A 19,393-nucleotide genomic window follows, 5' to 3' on the forward strand; every position below is an offset into this window, starting at 1 on the left:
TATGGTTACATTATGGTTAAATAAAACCATGGTTAATTATGGCTATTTAACCATAAACCATATGGTTATGTGGTTAATCTACAACAAAGAAGGCAAGAATATACAATAAGGAAAGGACAGTCTCTTCACTAAATGGTGCTGGGAAAATAGGACAGATACATGCAAAAAATGAAACTATATCATTTTTATACCATATACAAAAATAAACTCAAAATACATTAAAGACTTAGATGTAAGACCTGAAACCACAGAACTCATAAAAGACCAGAGGCAGAAACTCTTCTATGTTTCTCTTAGCAACATTTTTTTGTGTATGTCTCCTCAGACAAACGCAACAAAAGTAAAAAATAAACAAATAGGACTACATCAGCTAAAGGGTTCTGCACAATCAAGGAAAGCATCAACAACATGAAAATGCAACCTACTGAATGAGAGATGATACAGTCACACACCACTTAATGACAAGAGTACACTCTGAAAACTGCATTGTTAAGTCGTTTTATCATTGTGCAAATTTCATAAGGTGTATTTATACAAACATAGATGAAATAGCCTACTACATACCTAGACTATATGACATATCATTATGTATGCAGTCGGTCACTGACTGAAATGTTATGCAGCATCTTATACAGCATATGACTGTATTTGCAAATTATATATACAATAAGGGATTAATATCCAAGATATATAAAGAACTCCTACAAGTCAACATCAAAAAAACAACCCAATTAAAAAATGGGCAGAGGACCTAAATAGACATTTCTCCAAAGAATACATCCAGATGGCCAACAGACACATGGAAAGATACTCAACATCATTAATCATCAGGGAAATGCAAATCAAAACCATAGTAGGATACCACCTCATACCTGTCTACATGGCTATTACCAAAAGACAACAAATAACAAGTGTTGGCAAGGATGTGAAAGGGAAAGGAAGTTTCCTTCATGCACTGTTGGTGGGATTATAAATTAGTGCAGCCATTATGAAAAACAATATAGAGACTCTTCAAAAAATTGAAAATAGAGCTATCATATAATACAGTAATTCCACTTCTGGGCATTTATCCAAAGAAAACAAAAACCCTAGTTGGAAAAGAGACATGCACCCTGTGTTCATTCCAACATCATTTACAATAGCCAAGATATGGAAGCAACCTTGGTGTCTACTGATAGATGGATAAGAAAAATGTGGTATATATACAATATGAAATATTACTCAGCTATAAAAAAAAGAATGAAATCTTGTGATTTGGGACAACATGGATGGACATAGAGGGTGTTATACTACATGAAATAAGTTGAATGGAGAAAGACAAATACTGTATGATTTCATTTATATGCGAAATCTAAAGAATAAAACAAAGAACAAACAAAAAACACAAACAGACTCACAGACACAGAGAACAAACCAATGGTTAACAGAGGGAAGAGTAGGTAGAGAAGTGAAAAATGTGAAAGGGATTAAGAGGTACAAACTTCCAGTTATAAAATAAATAAAACATGGGCATGCAATATAAAGCATAAGGAATGTAGTTAATAATATTATAATAACTTTGTACAAAGACAGATGGTTACTAGACTTATGGTGATCACTTCATAGGGTATATAAATGTCAAATCACTATGTTGTACACCTGAAACTAATATAACATTGTATGACGACTATACTTTAATTTTTTAATGGTTACAATGGTAAAAACTATTTGTTTAGAAGGTAGATCTCATATTAAGTGTTCTTAACAGTAAAAAAAAATTAATCAATAAGTATTTATTTTAAATTATGATGTATCTTATAAAAGATGGTGACTTAGATTCAACAAAATACATTCAAATACTCAGGACCAAAAAGTGTGCTAGATCCCTTTCGTATGTCAACTCATTCAAGCCTCATAAATATTAAGGTAGATATTATTCTTATTTTACAAATAACCCCTTGCCAGGGTCACAGCCAATGAGTGAAAGAGTCTGAAAAAGAACCCAGGTATCCACTCTGCTCCCTCCCTATCTAGGCAAATTTCCACAATGCCACATTAGTCAGAATCTGCAAGTTCAGCTCCTAACACCCTATTCTCTTCCCCATTCCCTAATCATTTCTCCCCACCCAGTGATGAGAACAAGATGCTGGAGTTTATCCCCCAGGCTAATGAGCATGTCCTGTCTGGCCTTGGGAAAGCCCTACCCTGACCATAACTAACTATCCTCCCTCTGCCATTCAATTATCACCTTCCAAAAACCGGAAACCTAAAATGTAGGCCAGGTCTTTTGACTTTCTGCAACAGGCTAAAGCATAATTCATTTATATTTTGGCAAAACAACTGCAAAATTCTGTGCTCCATCTTTCTTCTGGCTTGATCACCTAACTCTGCCATGTGTACCACTGTCAAACTCATAGCAACAGCCCCAGGAAAAACAAGGGTAAAGCAATCACACAAAGTCCCACAGATGGAGAAAACTAAACACCTGCTCTAGTATCTTCAGGTTCTATGGGCTGATGATGGTTACTCTTTATACTTAGGAAGTATGTAAAATGGCGAGCTGGGAATCCAAGTTAAAAAGCTACAAAAGATGTCATAAACTTGAAACCTAAACTTACCTTTAGTCATATGAAACAGTTTTTAATTGATGCAAGTTGGGCAAAGAAGGAAATATCCAAGGGTAAGGGAAAAAGACCTTAGTTTTACAATTTCAGTTTTACCCACCCACTCCATTCTACTTAACAGAATCAAATCCAGTAAATGCATTCTTATCCCACCTTCCACATTACCAATTTTAAAAGGGGGTTGGGGGTGGTGCACTTAGAAAATCCCAAGGAAATTGAATTTCTTTTCCAAAGTGACACAGTCAAGACAGGCTCTCAGAGTTTAAGCTTACAGAGTTGAATCCAGGTTTCCTAAGATCTAGACATGAGAATAACATTTAAAGAACAGCAAGCAAACTTACTGAACAACATATTAGGCAATAATAAAACTGACAGATGATACAAACTGATACATCTTTGAAAAATAAAAATGAAATAATGAATGATCTATTTTAGACTCCTGTTTATTCAAATACCACAATTTTCCATAGCATGCTAATTCCTAAATATGTGTAAAGATATGTGTTACCAATATTAAATTGAAAATTAACTGATAATATTATTTTATGTTCATCTCTTTAAAATTAAAAGACTAAAAATAATCTTTACCAATTATATTACTGTGATTCATACTCAACATTAATACATATTTAGACTTCACCTGATAGCCAGTGGCTGAGTCCTATTCTCCCACCGATACAGGAATGAATCGAGGTGAGGAGATTGCTAAAATAGGTAGGCATGATAATATGGACCTAAAATGACAGGGTCAAGTCAACAGAAATGGGAAGAAGCAAAAAATATGAGAATGGTGAGCAAAGAATAGGATAGTGATGGCAATAAAAAAGATAGTAAGTCCAGGAGAAAGATGGCCAAAGAATGGGAATAAGAAACAAGATGTTTTGTAGAGTCTGGTAAATTTGGTATGTATACATGACACCCACAGGGACATGTCCAACAGGAAGTAGGAAATGACTCACATGGACCTCAAGGGAAAAGCCCAGAGTAGAGATAGACATGAAAGCCAATACCCTAAGACATAACTGCTGAAATCATGGGAACACAGCAGTAACACCAAATCACCAAGACAACACATGCAAGGAGATGAAGGAAAGACAGCAGAGGCCCAAATCTGTGGCTGTCAGCAATAGGAAGAATCTATGAAGAAGGCAAAGACAGGTCAGAGAAGGACAAACCAAAAAAATTCCAGAATCTATGTTATGGGAAGAAAGAAAACAGCCACCTTCATCAGTGATCACAGAAAGAGTCAAGAGTTATCAGCAGAAGGCAGCAATTGGATTGACAAGGGAAAGTACATAGAGACAGCTCTATCAATCTTCCCTACTAATAAAGCCTGAGGATATGGGGGGAAAGGCCTAGACTGTAATTGATAGGCAAAAGCAAAACAATATTATTTTGTCAATATAAACCAATATTATTTTGTCAGCCATGCATGTCACCACTTTAAAAGGAAAGGCTTCAAGTGCATCTGGCTCAGCATATAAAAACTTGGATGTAGATACCAACCGTTCTGCCTATTAAAATTCACCCCCCAACGCCAATGCACACACACCATGTCTTAATGACACTGACTTTTATAATACTGGTACAAAAACAAGATGTACATTTTATTAAAATGTAGAGGATTGAATATCATAAACTATGTATTTTGAAATATACTTTTAAGTTTTATGTCGACATTTTATGAAGAACATATCTCTTAGTTTTTGAAATGCCTTGCTACTTTTATATCTGCGATCTAAATTTGGCCCTATCATGAGTCATTAGAGAAAAAAATGCATAAAAAATATTATTAAGTTACAGTTAACTCCAAAAGTGTGATGAAATGTTAGGAAACCATTTACACTGCAAAACTTGTATTGTGAAACAATCCTTAAAAGCTCTCAACTATCACAGATCTTTTATGCATCAGTGTTCTTGTCTATGCAGTGTATTAGTACATGCTTTAGTCTTGCCTAAAGTTACTGTTTTCAATCATTCAATGACCTATGAGGTTGAAGTTATGAAAAATGGTCATGAAAGCAGCAAATACCTGAGGTACTCACAGCTGTGGAGTAGGGATTATGAGTTCCAGTATTTTCAGCCCAGCAGCCACATCCATAAAGAGCAGCCTGGAATAAAAGAAAATAGATAAATATAATATTTCAGAAATACTATATGTCATTACTGGCTTTCAACAGAAGACAAAATCATTCCCACTGATAAATTTAATAATGATGTATATCAACTGGGCAATAATACCAGAGGTTGTATCAAAACTATATTTTCAGCTATTGCAATAATCTAAAATTTTTCAGAAAAAATAGCAAAACAAAGTTTCTTAGTCTTACCAACAGTAATTTTCCTTCCCCTGAAAAATCTTCTCCCATTATAATTTGTCAACCAGCTGCTTTTCTGGCCCTTTCAAATCATTCTGGTTGCCTTAAAACAGTGGTTCTCAAACTAAGTGTGTTATCAAATTACTTGGGGAGCATGGTGATAGGAACCACAATTCCCAGATATTCGAAGTCAGTGATCTGGGAGCTAGCCCAGGAATCAGCTCCTTAACCAGGGCCCTGGGAGACCAGGATGCCAGCACTCCTTCTGCCATTATCTAGGAAACCCCATTTAGGATGGCCTTTTCCATGCCTCTCTTGGGTGGCATAATAAGAACTGCACACATTTATGGACCAAAGGACCCAGTATATGTTGACCACTATGCTAGATTTTTCCAGGTGTAAAGAAAAAAGAATAAAAGTCCTGTTCAAGCTAATCACTTTGTAAAGTGGTAAAGCAGATGTATATGCCTGAAACTGGAAACACAATAAGTTGCTATAGTTTTATAAGTTTTACAGTTTTATAGAATACATCAATCATTCCTATTTTGTTTCCAATTAATGCTACCCGGAATGTCTAGCTTCATCTTTTCAATATCCACAATCACTTCTTTGCCTTTGAGAGTAGAATTACAAGTGAAAATTTTCCACTCCTTAGTTAGAAGCAGACTTAGAAAAAACCTTAGATAGCTATCATAGAGTAATAAAAAAATGTGCATTATCGCATGTTTGGTGAGAATGAAAAACTGAAAACAACAAAGTTGATCAGTAAGAAATTGCTAAATATTGGCATAACAATGTGTGGAATTCACTGCAAATGCTCAAAAATAATTAAAATAGTTAAAAAAAAAAGAGGTGAGCCACAACAATACATCAGCACTCAGTATGACTGATGGGAAGAAAGATAATTCCCATAAAATAGTACCGTTATTTTCTAGGCGCTCACTGTTGAGGACTGGAATAAGACTGTGAATGGTTACCAGACAAACTACAGCTTTCTATAATTTTCTATCCTTTTTCACAAAGACTTCAGAACTCATTTACTCCAATATTCTATGAAGCACATGAATCTCTATGAAAATATCCCAAGTATATCTGATACTAAGAAGCTCACTATCTCATGTTAGAACATACTCCCCACTTGGACACTTCCCAATGGTGAAAAGTTCTTCCTTAGATTGCATAAGGAATATCTGCTCTAATATAACTTCCACCCACTCGTACTAGTTCTACTCTCTGGAAATACTTTAACCACCTCCTAAAGCCCTATGAATTTTTTAAACAGCTATCCTAGTGCCCTGATTCTTTTCTCACTCAAAGAATCCTAGATTTGTGAACTGTTTCTCAAGACTGAAATGCACACACACACACACACACCCCACTCCCTTAATCACCGTCCTTGAGAAATAATACAAAATCTAGGATAATTGGAGATGAAATCTTGTGACCCACAGTTGCCATCCCCAGGTGTCATGACAACAGCCCTCTTAAAAGTAAAACCAAGAACTGAACACAACACTTCCAACACAGCAGACAGTAGAAAATACATTATGGCTGTTGAAAATACCATGCCTCCTACATTCATAAGACTTCTAGGTCAGAGTAGCAACTGAAAGCTCTATAGAAAGGATTCAAAACATGGATTTCATAATAAAACTGGCAGACTTGTTGGATAAGCCATTCAACTGGTACTACCTGGAATAGGGTCAGCCAAAGCCTCAGAGAACACAGGACCTCAGAAGAAGGACCCATTTGTCCTTCATTGAACACCCTGGACATTAGCCCATTGTCCTTTCCATTCCCCACAATTATCTTGATCAGGAGCCAGCACTCCGAAAAACTGTAAATAAGGCCACAAGACACCTCTTAGAAACGCAGTGGAAGTCAACTCTTTCTAGAAAAGAAAGAACATTTGTTCTTATTCTTGTTTATTCTAAGAAAATTCCTTTTATGCTACCTCTTCTCAATTTTATGACCTAAACTTGTCTTATTTTGAAACCTTCTGAAATTGGTTGGGCAGAGACACAGATAGGTAAGATAAAAGAAAAAATCAGAGATTGTCTCTCTTATCTACTTCTTTGGATAAGACACAGCCTTAAGCCAGCCTAAAAAACAATTTTAAAAGGCTTCCCTCTTTTAGTAGTTAAGATTTTATTAAAGTTGCTGTCATGTGGTAAAAGTAGGTCATATAAATTATATTTATTATTATGACTTAATCTTCTCTGGGTCTTAGTTTCCTCTTTTATAAAATGAGGATAATTAAAACACCCCCCTCATAGTATTGTAAGATGATGTGAATTATGCTTGGTGCACATACCAAATGATTAATAAACAGTAGGTATAACTGTTATTATGAAGAACAACGATAAATGATTTAGATGCATTATATCACTTAATCTTCTGGAACTTTGTAAGATAGCTATTTATCCCCATTTTACAGTAGGGGAAAGTAGAGCTTAAAACACTGAATATTGTCCACAGTCAGAAGACTGGTAAATGAAAAGGTGGGAAGAGAATAAAGGTTTACCTGAATCCAAAGTCCATATTCTTAACCACTAAACTCAACTACCTATTTGTATGTGCATAGGGTGAGGCTTAAGGGAGGAAGAAAATATCATAATTCTGTTCTCATGTCCCAGTTGTAAATACTAATCATAACAATAAGCTAAAGAAGAAAATAATTCCTAACTCAAATTGCCATTTTACCATCTGAACTATTATCATATACCAAAAGCAGGGAAATATGCTAAATTTTTAGTTTATTTGTACATTTAAATATATTTTAAAAGATCTAGTTTTAGCACATTTAATTTTTAAATTACGTTTTATTGATTATGCTATTGTAGTTTTCCCATTTTTCCACCTTTGTCCCCCTGGATCCAGCACCCCCCACTCCCTCAGGCAATCCTCAAACCTTGGTTCATATTCACTGGTCATGCATATAAGTTCTTTGGCTACTCCATTTCCTATACTGTACTTTACATCCCAATGGCTATTCTGTAACTGCCAGTTTGTACCCCTTAATCCCCCTCCCTCTTCATTCATTTCCCCCAAATTCCCCTTCCATCTGGCAATCATCAAAATGCTCTCCAAAGGACTAAGGGACACGGCAACAGTGTGGTGACTATAGGGAGAAGGGGGGTATAAGAAGTCTAAATGGTAATGGGAAAAAAATCAATAAAAAAAAGAAAACACTCTCTGTATCCATGATTCTGCCTCTGCCCTTGTTTGCTTAGATTCAATTGTTGATAGATATGTATTTTTTGCCATTTTACTGTTACTAGTTTTGAACTTTTTTGTAAGTAAGTACCTTTAATATTTCCTATAATAATGGCTTGGTGATGATCAACTCCTTTAGTTTTTTCTTGTCTGAGAAGCTCTTTATCTGCCCTCTGATTCTAAATCATAGCTTTGCTGGGTAGAGCAATCTTAGCTTATAGGTCCCTGTTTTTCATTACTTTGAATATTTCTTGCCAATCCCTTCTAGCCTGCAAAGTTTCTTTTGAGAAATCAGCTGACAGTGCTTTGAGAACTTCCCTATAGGTAACTACTTTTCTCTTGCTGCTTTTAAGATTCTCTCTTTATCTTTAACCTTTGGCATTTTAACATGATGTATCTTAGAGTGGGCCTCTCTGCATCCATCTTATTTGGGACTCTGTGCTTCCGAGACTTGCGTTTCTATTTCCTTCACCAAATTAGGCAAGTTTTCTTTCACTATTTTTTCAGATAGATTTCCAACTTCTCGCTATTTCTCTTCTCCTTCTGGTACCCCTATGATGAGACTGTTGGACCTCTTGAACTTGCCCCAGAGGCTGTTCACACTATCCTTTTTTTTTGGGGGGGGGGGGGAGTCTTTTTTCTTTCTGTTATTCTGACTGGTTGTTTTTTGTTTCCTTATGTTTCAAATCATTGACTGGATTCTGAGCTTCATCCACTCTACTATTGTTTCCCTGTAAATTGTTCTTTATTTCAATTAGTGTATCCTTCATTTCTGACTGGATTTTTATGCTGCTTAGGTCCTCACTAAGTTCCTTGAACATCTTTATAACCAATGTTTTGAACTCTGTTATCTCATAGTCTGCTTATCTCCTTTTTGATTAGCTATTTTTCTGGAGTTTTGATCTGTTCTTTCATTTGGCCATGTTTCTTTGTCTCCTCATTTTTTGGCAGCTTCCCTGTATTTGTTTCTATGTGTTAGGTAGAGCTGCTATGACTTCCTGTCTTGGTAGCATGGCCTAATGTAGTAGGTGTCCTATAGGGTTCAGTGGCACAGCCTGCCCTATCATCCAAGCTGGGTATTTGAGGTGCACCCTCCATGTGGGCTAAGTACACCCTCTTCTTGTAGTTGAACCTTGATTGATGTCTGCAGGTCAATGGGAAGGATTTACCCAGGCCAGTCAGCTGCAAGTACTGGCTGTGACCACAGACCACCAACCTCTGCGCTATATGGAAGATCAGCTGTGCAGGGACAGGGTGGTGGTGCTTCAACAAGGTCTGTAGCTATCCACTGGGTATGCAGGCTCTGGGGTTTCCCAAGTGATGTAGGCCACAGTCAGCCCCAACCTGTGATTTGCCTGGGGCCATCTTGCATGAACTACAATGCCACCTGTAGATGGCTACTACTTGTGCTGGGCTTGAGGTTCACAGGCCAAAGCCAATCTATGAACCTAAGCTGTTGCTAGTGCCCAGCCTGGGGCCTCATAGTAAGTGGTACAGGGGCTGGGAGCTCATTGAGGCTGACTGTTGCTTGTTTGAGAGAATTTAGGAAGTTGTGAAGCATGAGCCAAGACCAGCCATTTATGTGGATAAGCCACTGTAAACAGCTTGCATAGGCCATAACTTGAATGGGATGGCACCTCAGTGGGTCTCCAAAGCAGGACAAAGAGTTGTAATCATGTCAATGGAGTCTCAGAAATGACACCTGCCTGCCAGCTCGGTGGAGGGAGGGTTCAGAAAAGGAACAATGGCCTCTTCCTAACTTTCTGTCTGGGAGAAAGCTGTCCTGCAGCTCTCACCTTGATGCCAGACACAACCAATTCCTTCTTGTAAGCCACTGATGCTTTTCAAACTGCTACCTTGGTTCTGGAGCTCAGAGGAGTGAGTCTGAGTAAATCTGTGAGTGGATTCTTTCAGGGGAACTACTTGGGACTCCAGAAGTTTCTTCCATCAACTCAATCTCCACTGTTTGTTACAGCCAGAAGTTATGAGGACTTATCATCCTGGCACTGGGACCCTGGGGTGGAAAGGGCCTGTGGTAGGGCCAGGAGTCCTTGCTCCCAAGATATCCCTCCCAAATTTTTAACCAATACATATGAGTGTGGCATCAACCTGCTCCATGTTTCCATGTACAAGCCCCACCTACCAGTCTGAATGGCTGTGGTTTCTTTAATCCATAGTTGTTGGACTCCCACTAACTTGATTACTAACAGTTCTGAGTAATGGTTGTTCTATAGTTTAGTTTTAATTTTGATGTGGTTCTGCGAGGAGGAAAACCATGTTTATGCATGCATCCATCTTGACTGCAAGTCTAGTTTTAGCACATTTATAAAATACTCTTTGCTTTAGAAGACTTCGAGTGGAGATGGAGGCATAGGTAAACACACTGCCTCCTCGCATAACCAAAAGAAGGACAACAATTTAAAAACAAAAAACAACCAGAACTGACAGGAAATCAAACTGTATGGAAGTCTGACAACCAAGGAATTAAAGAAGAAACATCCAGCCAGACTGGTAGAAGGGGTGGAGATGGGCAGCTGGGCAGAGAGGACTTGCAGCAAAGCAGCAGTGGAGGACAGGGCACGTAAGGTGGTGGCTGGGCGGGAAAGCAGCAGCTGGTGGACCAAGCAAGGCAGCGGATTGTGGAGCAGGCGGTCCCACATTAGTGTGCAGATAAACTGGGAGGAACACCTAGGGAGCAAGACAGACTTCACAACTCGGGGCCCCAGCGTCAAGAAATAAAGCCTAAAGCTTCTGACTGAAAAAACCTGTGGGGGTTGAGGAGGCAGTGGAAGAAACTCCCAGCTTCACAGGAGTGTTCCTTGGAGATACCCACAGGGTCCTAGAACATACACAAGCCAACCCACATGGGAATCAGCACCAGAAGAGCCCACTTTGCTTGTGGGTAGCAGGGGAAGTGACTAAAATCTGGCAGAGAGCAGAGCAAACGCCACTGTTCCCTCTTGACCTCTTCCCCACATACAGTGTTGATGTGGGTTGCCCAGCCCTGGTGAGCACCTAAGGCTCTGCCCCTTATACGTAGCAGGCAAGCCAAGACAAAGGCCCAAATTAAAGAACGGATCAAAGCTCCAGAAAAAATACAACTAAGCGACAAAGAGATAGCCAACCTATCAGATGCACAGTTCAAAACACTGGTAATCAGGATGCTCACAGGCTTGGTTAAATTTGGTCACAAATTAGATGAAAAAATGAAGGCAATGCTAAATGAAACACAGGAAAATGTACAGGGGACCAATAGTGATGGGAAGGAAACTAGGACTCTAATCAACGGTGTGGACCAGAAGGAAGAAAGAAACTTTCAACCAAAGAATGAAGAAACAAGAATTCAAAAAAATGAGGAGAAGCTTAGGAACCTCCAGGACACCTTTAAATGTTCCAACATCTAAATTATAGGGGTTCCAGGGGGTGAAGAGGAAGAGCAACAAGTGGAAAGGTTATTTGAACAAATAATAAAAGAGAACTTCCCCAATCTGGCACAGGAAATAGACTACTAGGAAATCCAGAAAGCTCAGAGTCCCAAAAAAGTTGGACCCAAGGAGGAACACACCAAGGTACATCATAATTACATTACCTGAGATTAAAAATAAGGAGAGAATCTTAGAAGCGGCAAGAGAAAAGAAGACAGTTACCCACAAAGGAGTTCCCATTAGACTGTCAGGTGATTTCCCCAAAGAGATCTTACAGGCAAGAAGGGGCTGGAAAGAAGTATTCCAAGTCATGAAAGGCAAGGACCTACATCCAAGATTGCTCTATCCAGCAAAGCTTTCATTTAGAATGGAGGGGCAGAGAAACTGCTTCTCAGATAAGGTCAAGTTAAAGGAGTTCATCATCACCAAGCCCTTATAGGAAATGTTAAAGGGATTTATGTAAGAAAAAGAAGATCAAAAACATGAACAGTAAAATGACAGCAAACTCACAATTATTAACAACCCCACCTAAAACAAAAACAAAAACAAACTAAGCAAACAACTAGAACAGGAACAGATTCACAGAAATGGAGATCACATGAAGGGTTATCAACAAGCAAGTGGGAGGGGGAGAGAAGGGGAAAAGGTAAATGGTAGGTAGAAAATAGACAGGGGGAGGATAAGAATAGTATAGGAAAAGTAGCAGCCAAAGAACTTACAACGTATGACCCATGGACATGAACTAAAGGGGAGGAATGTGAGTGGGAGAGGGTATGCAGGGTGGAGGGGAATTAAAGGGGGGGGGAATGGGACAACTGAAATAGCATAATAAAATATATTGAAAATAAATTAATAAAATTAAAAAATAGAAAAATAGTCTTTGCTTTGAAAAAAAGAAAAAAACTTGCTTGTGCATTTTGTTGCTTAAGTATTTTGTTACATTCTCTTCTGATTGTGAAGAACAGTTCTTTACCTCTCATCTGAATCTTACATTTCCCACTCCCCTCCCCCCAGGCTAATTACATCTTATCCAAGCAATATAATCCAATTAAGCAACTGTATTTTCCTGTAAGTACCTTGACTCCTCTTCTCCATACCCTTTCCTGAGTTTTCATCTCTCACAAAGAGTGTATTCATAAACTAGCCAAGTGGAGCAAATAAACATTAAGTTTTACACAAGTATTTCTTTTTCCAGAGTAGTCTCCTTTGCAGTGGCAGAATGATTTAAAGATTTTTTGATGTAATATCCTGCTAATATAGTCCAGAACTATCCTTGGTTCTGTTGTTGCTATTTTGCTAACCGAAACAAACAAAAAACAGTGAGAAAATCATAGGAATTGCAATGCTATAAAGGTGGCTCTGCTGGCTTTTCTCTCTCCTTTACCAAGGCATCCAAATCTGCTATGCCAACCTTGGTTTTCTTATTCCAAACTGGACAAATGCACAGGGCTTTCATAATGTGGAAAAATACCATGACTAGACAAGGCTTTTTACAATTAATTCAAAGCACTGTACACATCTTGAGTAACCAACCATTCCCCATAAATCCCCTTGTATAATAGACAAAGAATTGCACAGAATTAATTATTTTTCCCTTCCCTTTCTTCCAAGGACTGTAAGTGCTTTGTCCACAATAAAAAGCAGATTAGGAAACAACACTTGAGGCTTTGCAAAGATAGATGTTCTCCATGGATCAGATCACTCTGCTGCAAGCATTCACTAATCACTATGTCCAAAGCAACGGTGACACCAACTCTTCTTCAAACATGAGAAACAAAGTACAAAGAGCAGCCAAGTAGTATTCCATATGTAACATGAGATCCAAACACTAAGCTTAAACACGCCCCATGCAACTACTTCAACAGATTCTATGATGGGTATCCAATTCAGTTGTTCACTCAACAAATATATTAAGGGTATAAAGCTTACTAGATCAAATAGCCTGTTAAATTTCATTCTCAATGTAGTACTAAAGGTTGATGATGGGGATGAAGGTGGGAGTGGGGGATGGGAAGTCAAGGTGTGCAAGTAGACTGAAAATAAGCCAGTTATACAAAAATTAGATTTTCCTTATACCTAGATTTCTAAGTATCATTTGTTGGTGACCTGAAATACTGGTTAGTCTATAAAATAACTGAAATGCTTAACCAGAGGAAGGATTTAGAGAGTCAGAATATTCCTTGAATGAAATACAAAATGGAACTCTAAAATCACTTTCCTAACTAAAGAGCAAGCAGAAATTCAGTCAGATAGTGCTTCCTCCTAAAGAGAATGACACTTACAAAGGAAGAAAATAGAAATCAACACATTTTTTAAATGTCAACTAATACTCAGCCCATTGAAAATAGTAAAACATAGATCAGAAAGAACTCTATTACTATGAGTCAATTTTTTTAGAAAGAATCTTGGGAAGGTTTTTCATTAATGATTTACACTATACAAATGTTAAAAAGCAATGTAGTATTTTTTTCTAAAGGAAAAAAATGTCTCTAAAGTTTAAAGTTTGGGACCTAGAAAATTCCATGTTTGAACTTGAAAAACTAGTTTAAAAAACCCACAAATTAATTACTTACCTGCCCAACTCTCCCTGGATGTTTCAAGGCCAAGCCTCCACTAGAGACAGCAGCAGCAACATTCCCTTCATGGTCCACAACCACAGCTCCCACCGTGTCCAAAGTGCCTGAGTCGTTCTCCTAGAGAGTAGAAGTAGCATGAGCACTTACTAAACATGATGTGTGACAATTTGATATGACTCGATAGCACTTTTTAGTGAAATCATTACATAAAATATGAGCTAGTCCTTAAGTGGAACATTCGGCGATCTCCTAAAATTACCTATTATCAAGGTGCTGTTTAAAACCTGTTCAAATCAAAATGTATCTTCACTGAAAAAATCCTGAACAAAAGTTTTTTTCTCACAATAAGCCTAATATGCCTTTCTATTGAAGGAGAGAAAATTAATATGATTTTAAAATATATCACAGTGTCATAGCTCAGTGGACTGAGCTCAGGCTGAAAACCAAAGTGTTGCAGGTTCGATTCCCAGTCAGGGCACATGCCTGGGTTGCAGGCCACGGCCCCCAGCAACCGCACACTGATGTTTCTCTCTCTTTCTCCCTCCCTTCCCTCTCTAAAAATACATAAATAAAATCTTTAAAAAATATATTTAAAAAAAGATATATCACAGTGTCTTCTTATCTCCAAAAATTAAGTTCATGATTGAGATTCTGTAAAGGCAAATATCTGTGGCATAAGTGAATACCATTATCAGTATTTTTAAAATATTACATACAAATTTTTAAAAGTAAGCCCTGGCTGGCATAGCTCAGTGGATTGAGTGCAGGCTGTGAACCAAAGTGTTGCAGGTTCAATTCCCATTCAGGGTACATGTCTGGGTTGCAGGCCACAGCCTCCAGCAGCCGCACATTGATGTTTCTCTCTCTCTCTCTGTCTCTCTCTCTGTCTCTCTCTCTCTCTCCCCCTCTCCTTTTCCTCTCTAAAAATAAATAAATAAAATCTTTTAAAAAATAAAAGTAAGAGAGTCAGCACAATAGAGAATGGTATTTACAATCTCAGAGTATATTATGCTAAAATTTTCTTTTACAGTTTTTGGCCTGTGAGAAACTTTGTGGCAAGCCTGCTTCTCTGCTATATAAATAATATGCCTGCCAACTGTGTATCAGAAAACTACATATCTTTGAGAGGCATCTCTGCATTTCTCTGTTTTGTCCCAGGTCCCACATGTTTAAGACACTTCACATGCAATCACTACAAGCAGCTGTCTTCCTACCTTGTAGTTTTCTGGGTCACATATGCAAGAGAGAAGAACCTTATACTACTGGATAAAAATCAGAATTAAGGAAGGCAGGTAAAAGGTGTCATGAAAAACAAAACTTTTTATATATTAATAAGTCAGTCATAATGGTGTTTTTTTAAAGATTTTTCATTTTATTTATTTTTAGACACAGAGGAAGGGAGGAAGAGAGAGAGGGGGAGAAACATCAATGTGTGGTTGCCTCTCTTGCACCCCCTACTGGGGACCTGGCCCACAACCCAGGCATGTGCCCTGACTGGGAAAGAACCAACAACCCTTTGGTTCACAGGCTGGTGCTCAATCCTCTGAGCCACATCAGCCAGGGCCCATGATGGTGTTCTTAAAATTAGGACACTGGTTTTCAAACTGTACCCCAGAAACAAAGACCCCTTACCCACATTCCCACCCACAAGGACACATAAAAGAGCCAGATATAATCCCAGATTCAACAAGAACAACTCCCCCTCCTTGTGGTTCATGGTCACACTACTGAGAAAGACTTCATGTGTACTGAGGGATCCCTCCCAAAGGTTTTGAAGTGCAATCCCCAGGAAAGTCAATGAGCTCCTACAGCTACATTAAAAGTTGAGCAAAACTGAAGGGAGTTTTGAAATAATAGAAGCAGAATGCAAAGAAAAGGTTTTTCCTTAAAGCAAACTGAAAAATTCAGAGGCAGAGCATGCCACAATATTACATTAATAATACTACATTAATAAATATTACATTAAATCTGTTAGGAGAAGGTACACCTAGGCATTTACATTTCTTTGGTTATTACTAGTCTAATTCCTCTTAAATATAATGATATGACAGTACTTACTTTGATGGAAAAGGTATATCTGACTGAAATGAGTGCTGTATTTCTACTGTCCCCTTTGACCATAGCTGGGAGAAGCCTTGCCAATGGATCCTCATGGCCATATCCCAGAATACCATGGTCCTGCTGGTGGCAGGCTGCCTGACCTTCACAGACAGTCCCCTGACCTGACTGTAAACTCTCTGACCCACTCTGTTTCATTTTACACACAGCAGACATTTCAGGACATCATTATTCATTAATTAGAAGGAATAATGTATGTCTGTATCCCTGTAGTAAGTGATGATACATGCCATGCCATTCTAATGTCAGGGCCTCAGTCTTCCATCTCCTTTTCTCAAGATTCAATTTCATGCAAATTCAGAAGGTGCTACTATCTTAGGGAAGATTTATCAAAAGCAGGTCTGCTGATTTGGTATTGACAAACTAAAGTTTATCTTCTTTGGTGGATAAGATGTAAGTATCAATGTAAAGAAATGCATTGGACACATTTTGTTACAAAGATGAGTAATCTTAATGAGAAATGTACTTTAAAGGTGAACATATGTTTCATTATTCTAGGAAATAATTCCTAAATCATTATATCTGGCAACCTCAGATACAGAAGTGTTTGTTTCTTGTCCAGATGCCAAGTGGTATGACTTTTATAGGTGGACTTTTCAAATTTTAATGTGCATGCAAACCATCTGGAGAATCTGTTGAAATGCAGATTATGATGGAGTTACCTGGGAATGGTCAAGACAATATGTCAAACAACCTCCCACTAATGCTGATATTGCTAGTCTATGAACCCTGTTTTGAGAAACAGGTCTGAGAGCACCCCACAAGGCCATTATCAACCAAACGTCTACTATAATCAATGATACAAATAATTTTATAGTCACAAATCTGCTCAGGGAGAAACTTAAATCATCTAAGACTAACATATGTCAGCATAAGAGATTTAAACTCTTTCTTACTCAAACACCAATTGGTAGCATATCATCATGATCACACCACTGATGAACATATTACAAATTACTTTAAATTATTGATCTTATACTGGTTCTTTTAGAAATGGACAATTTTCATACAAATGGAAACTATAAAATAATTTTACTCAATAGCAACAACAAAAATTCAAGGAACAGTATTCTTTATGAGTCTTATTTTAACTGAGACTTCTGATCCTACCACAGCATTCTGTAATAGAAATTTTACTGCAGAAATACATAACATATACATGGTGACATATATTATCTGTAAAATAATTCTCTTAGAATTTCAATCAGGATATCATAAACCATGAGAACTCACACACCAACCAAACTACTGTTGAAAGATTCAAAAGGAGTATACATAGATGGATTTACTGTAACCTGATTTTCAAAAATGAAAGATCAGGCAAAAAAAAAACTAGAGAATCCTGTTCCGAATTAAGCTAAATATTCCTAAGGGCTTGCAACACCTGTAAAAATCAAGATTACTTCATAAATATTCAAGAATTAGTTCATAAATTTCATATTGAAAAACAAATTTAAAGATAATGAAGTAATATTTAAGCATTTATGAAGCACAGGTAGTGAGTAAAAGACAAACATCAGTACCATATTTTGCCATGTATAATGCACCCTTTTTTGCCCAAATTTTTTAGGGAAAATAAGGATATGCATTATACATGGGTAAAATGGTTACAATACCATGGGTATAATAATCCTGTATGTAATGCACACAAAAATGTGGGTGCACATTATGCACATGGTAATTTCACAGTACTCATTTGTACAGAAACAAAATATTAGAAAGGCTAAAAACACACAGACTGTTAACTATATAGAACTACTATTATACTCCTATACCCCATAAATACTTAAAAGTACATGCACTACACAGATACACATGTACCTACTGTCCTTGACTAAAACACACTGTTTGCATTACTTCCCTGAAAAAATTGTGACTAAAAAGCAACTATATATACTATAATTCCCTGAGAATGAATATGTGTGTATAAAGTTAGAACACAGAATGCATGTGTCAAGGAAAACTTTGAAATGAAACTTTCTTGAAGAACCAATAAACTAGTAATCACTGTTGGGCTTAATGTCAAAATTTTTTATTTTTCTCTGCTCCAACATGGAGATGACCATTACACAGTTGTGGTAAGAATTAAATTAAGTAACACATGTAAATGACTTTAAAAGGAATAAATCCCTTAAAGCAAAATTTAGGTATGTTCCACCAGAAAATTGAGACTCTAACCTGCACTCTAATTCTGAAATTAGTCAAAAGATACCATCCATCAATTACTTATCTCATTAACTTGGTTTTTCTTCTGTACGGAATTACTCAATTATCCAATAGCTAAAACCAAGAATAATCTCAAATGTATACCTGAAACTGATAAAAGGTGGAATTATCCTAATACAAAAATAAAGAAATACCTGTTTCAAAAATATACTGAAACATCCTAGTACACCACTGTTAGGTTTGTGGGCAACACTAACTGCTATGAGTGTCCACTTGAATGATAGCTCTGCTCACAGGAGATCAGATCTGGCTCCATTTTACCTCCCACAAACCAGCCCCCTACAGTGGGGCCACTGTGGGCCCAGAGTATAATAGATATGTATAAACGAGGTATGATTTACCTAAAATTATCAACTCTCATATATCTGGCTTAGCTGAAACCAAGGAAAAATTGGATATAAGACCAACCAATGACCTTTCTCTTTAGGAAATCACCCTTCTAAGGCTAAAGGGTCTGCCAGCGGCAGCCAGCCTGGGCCAGAGTGGCAGTCATTCTTGAAAAACTCAAGGAATTCCAGTTAAGCCCAGGGGGTGCCAGAAACACGCAGGGAGAAACTGAGTTGTGTGGTTTCAGGGTGAGGGCCATCTTTTTCCATGGCCAATAAGCAGCACATTTCCTGTACTAAGCCTTCCCTCCACGTGCCAAATCTTAACCTGCTTTGCCTGCTGAACTCTACTAGCTCCACACTGGCGACTCTCTGAGACCCCACACCACTGCAAAGGCCTCCAAGAGGTGGCCACTGCCCTTGCTGTACCCTGAGAATTTTGCTGAGTGGCCTCTGACCCACGACTGGAACTGAGTTTGAAAGTGGATTAATCCAGTGGCCACCACTCACCCCGACATGATAACTGCCTGAGAACCTGCCCCAAGCAACTTGTGTATATATAGCTCAAGACTTTCAGTGGTTGAG

General features: G+C 37.8%; 1 protein-coding gene across 7 annotated transcripts in view; it reads right to left on the reverse strand.

Annotated features, from left to right (window-relative positions):
* The window catches only part of TASP1 (taspase 1), a 295,111-nt gene that overhangs the window by 134,004 nt on the left and 141,714 nt on the right, over positions 1-19,393 (reverse strand). For 5 of the 7 annotated variants that reach the window (XM_045833624.1, XM_045833623.1, XM_045833622.1 and 2 more), the window contains 2 exons: positions 14,136-14,255; positions 4,636-4,714 (listed from right to left, as the gene is read on the reverse strand). In XM_045833624.1, the coding sequence (XP_045689580.1) occupies positions 4,636-4,714; positions 14,136-14,255 (199 nt within the window). The remainder of the gene's footprint in view (positions 1-4,635; positions 4,715-14,135; positions 14,256-19,393) is intronic. The other 2 variants (XR_006785060.1, XM_045833625.1) reach the window with 1 other exon arrangement.

This window comes from Phyllostomus hastatus, unplaced genomic scaffold (assembly GCF_019186645.2).
Source record: "Phyllostomus hastatus isolate PE091 unplaced genomic scaffold, TTU_PhHast_1.1 phas_contig_17, whole genome shotgun sequence".
Lineage (NCBI taxonomy): Eukaryota > Metazoa > Chordata > Mammalia > Chiroptera > Phyllostomidae > Phyllostomus > Phyllostomus hastatus.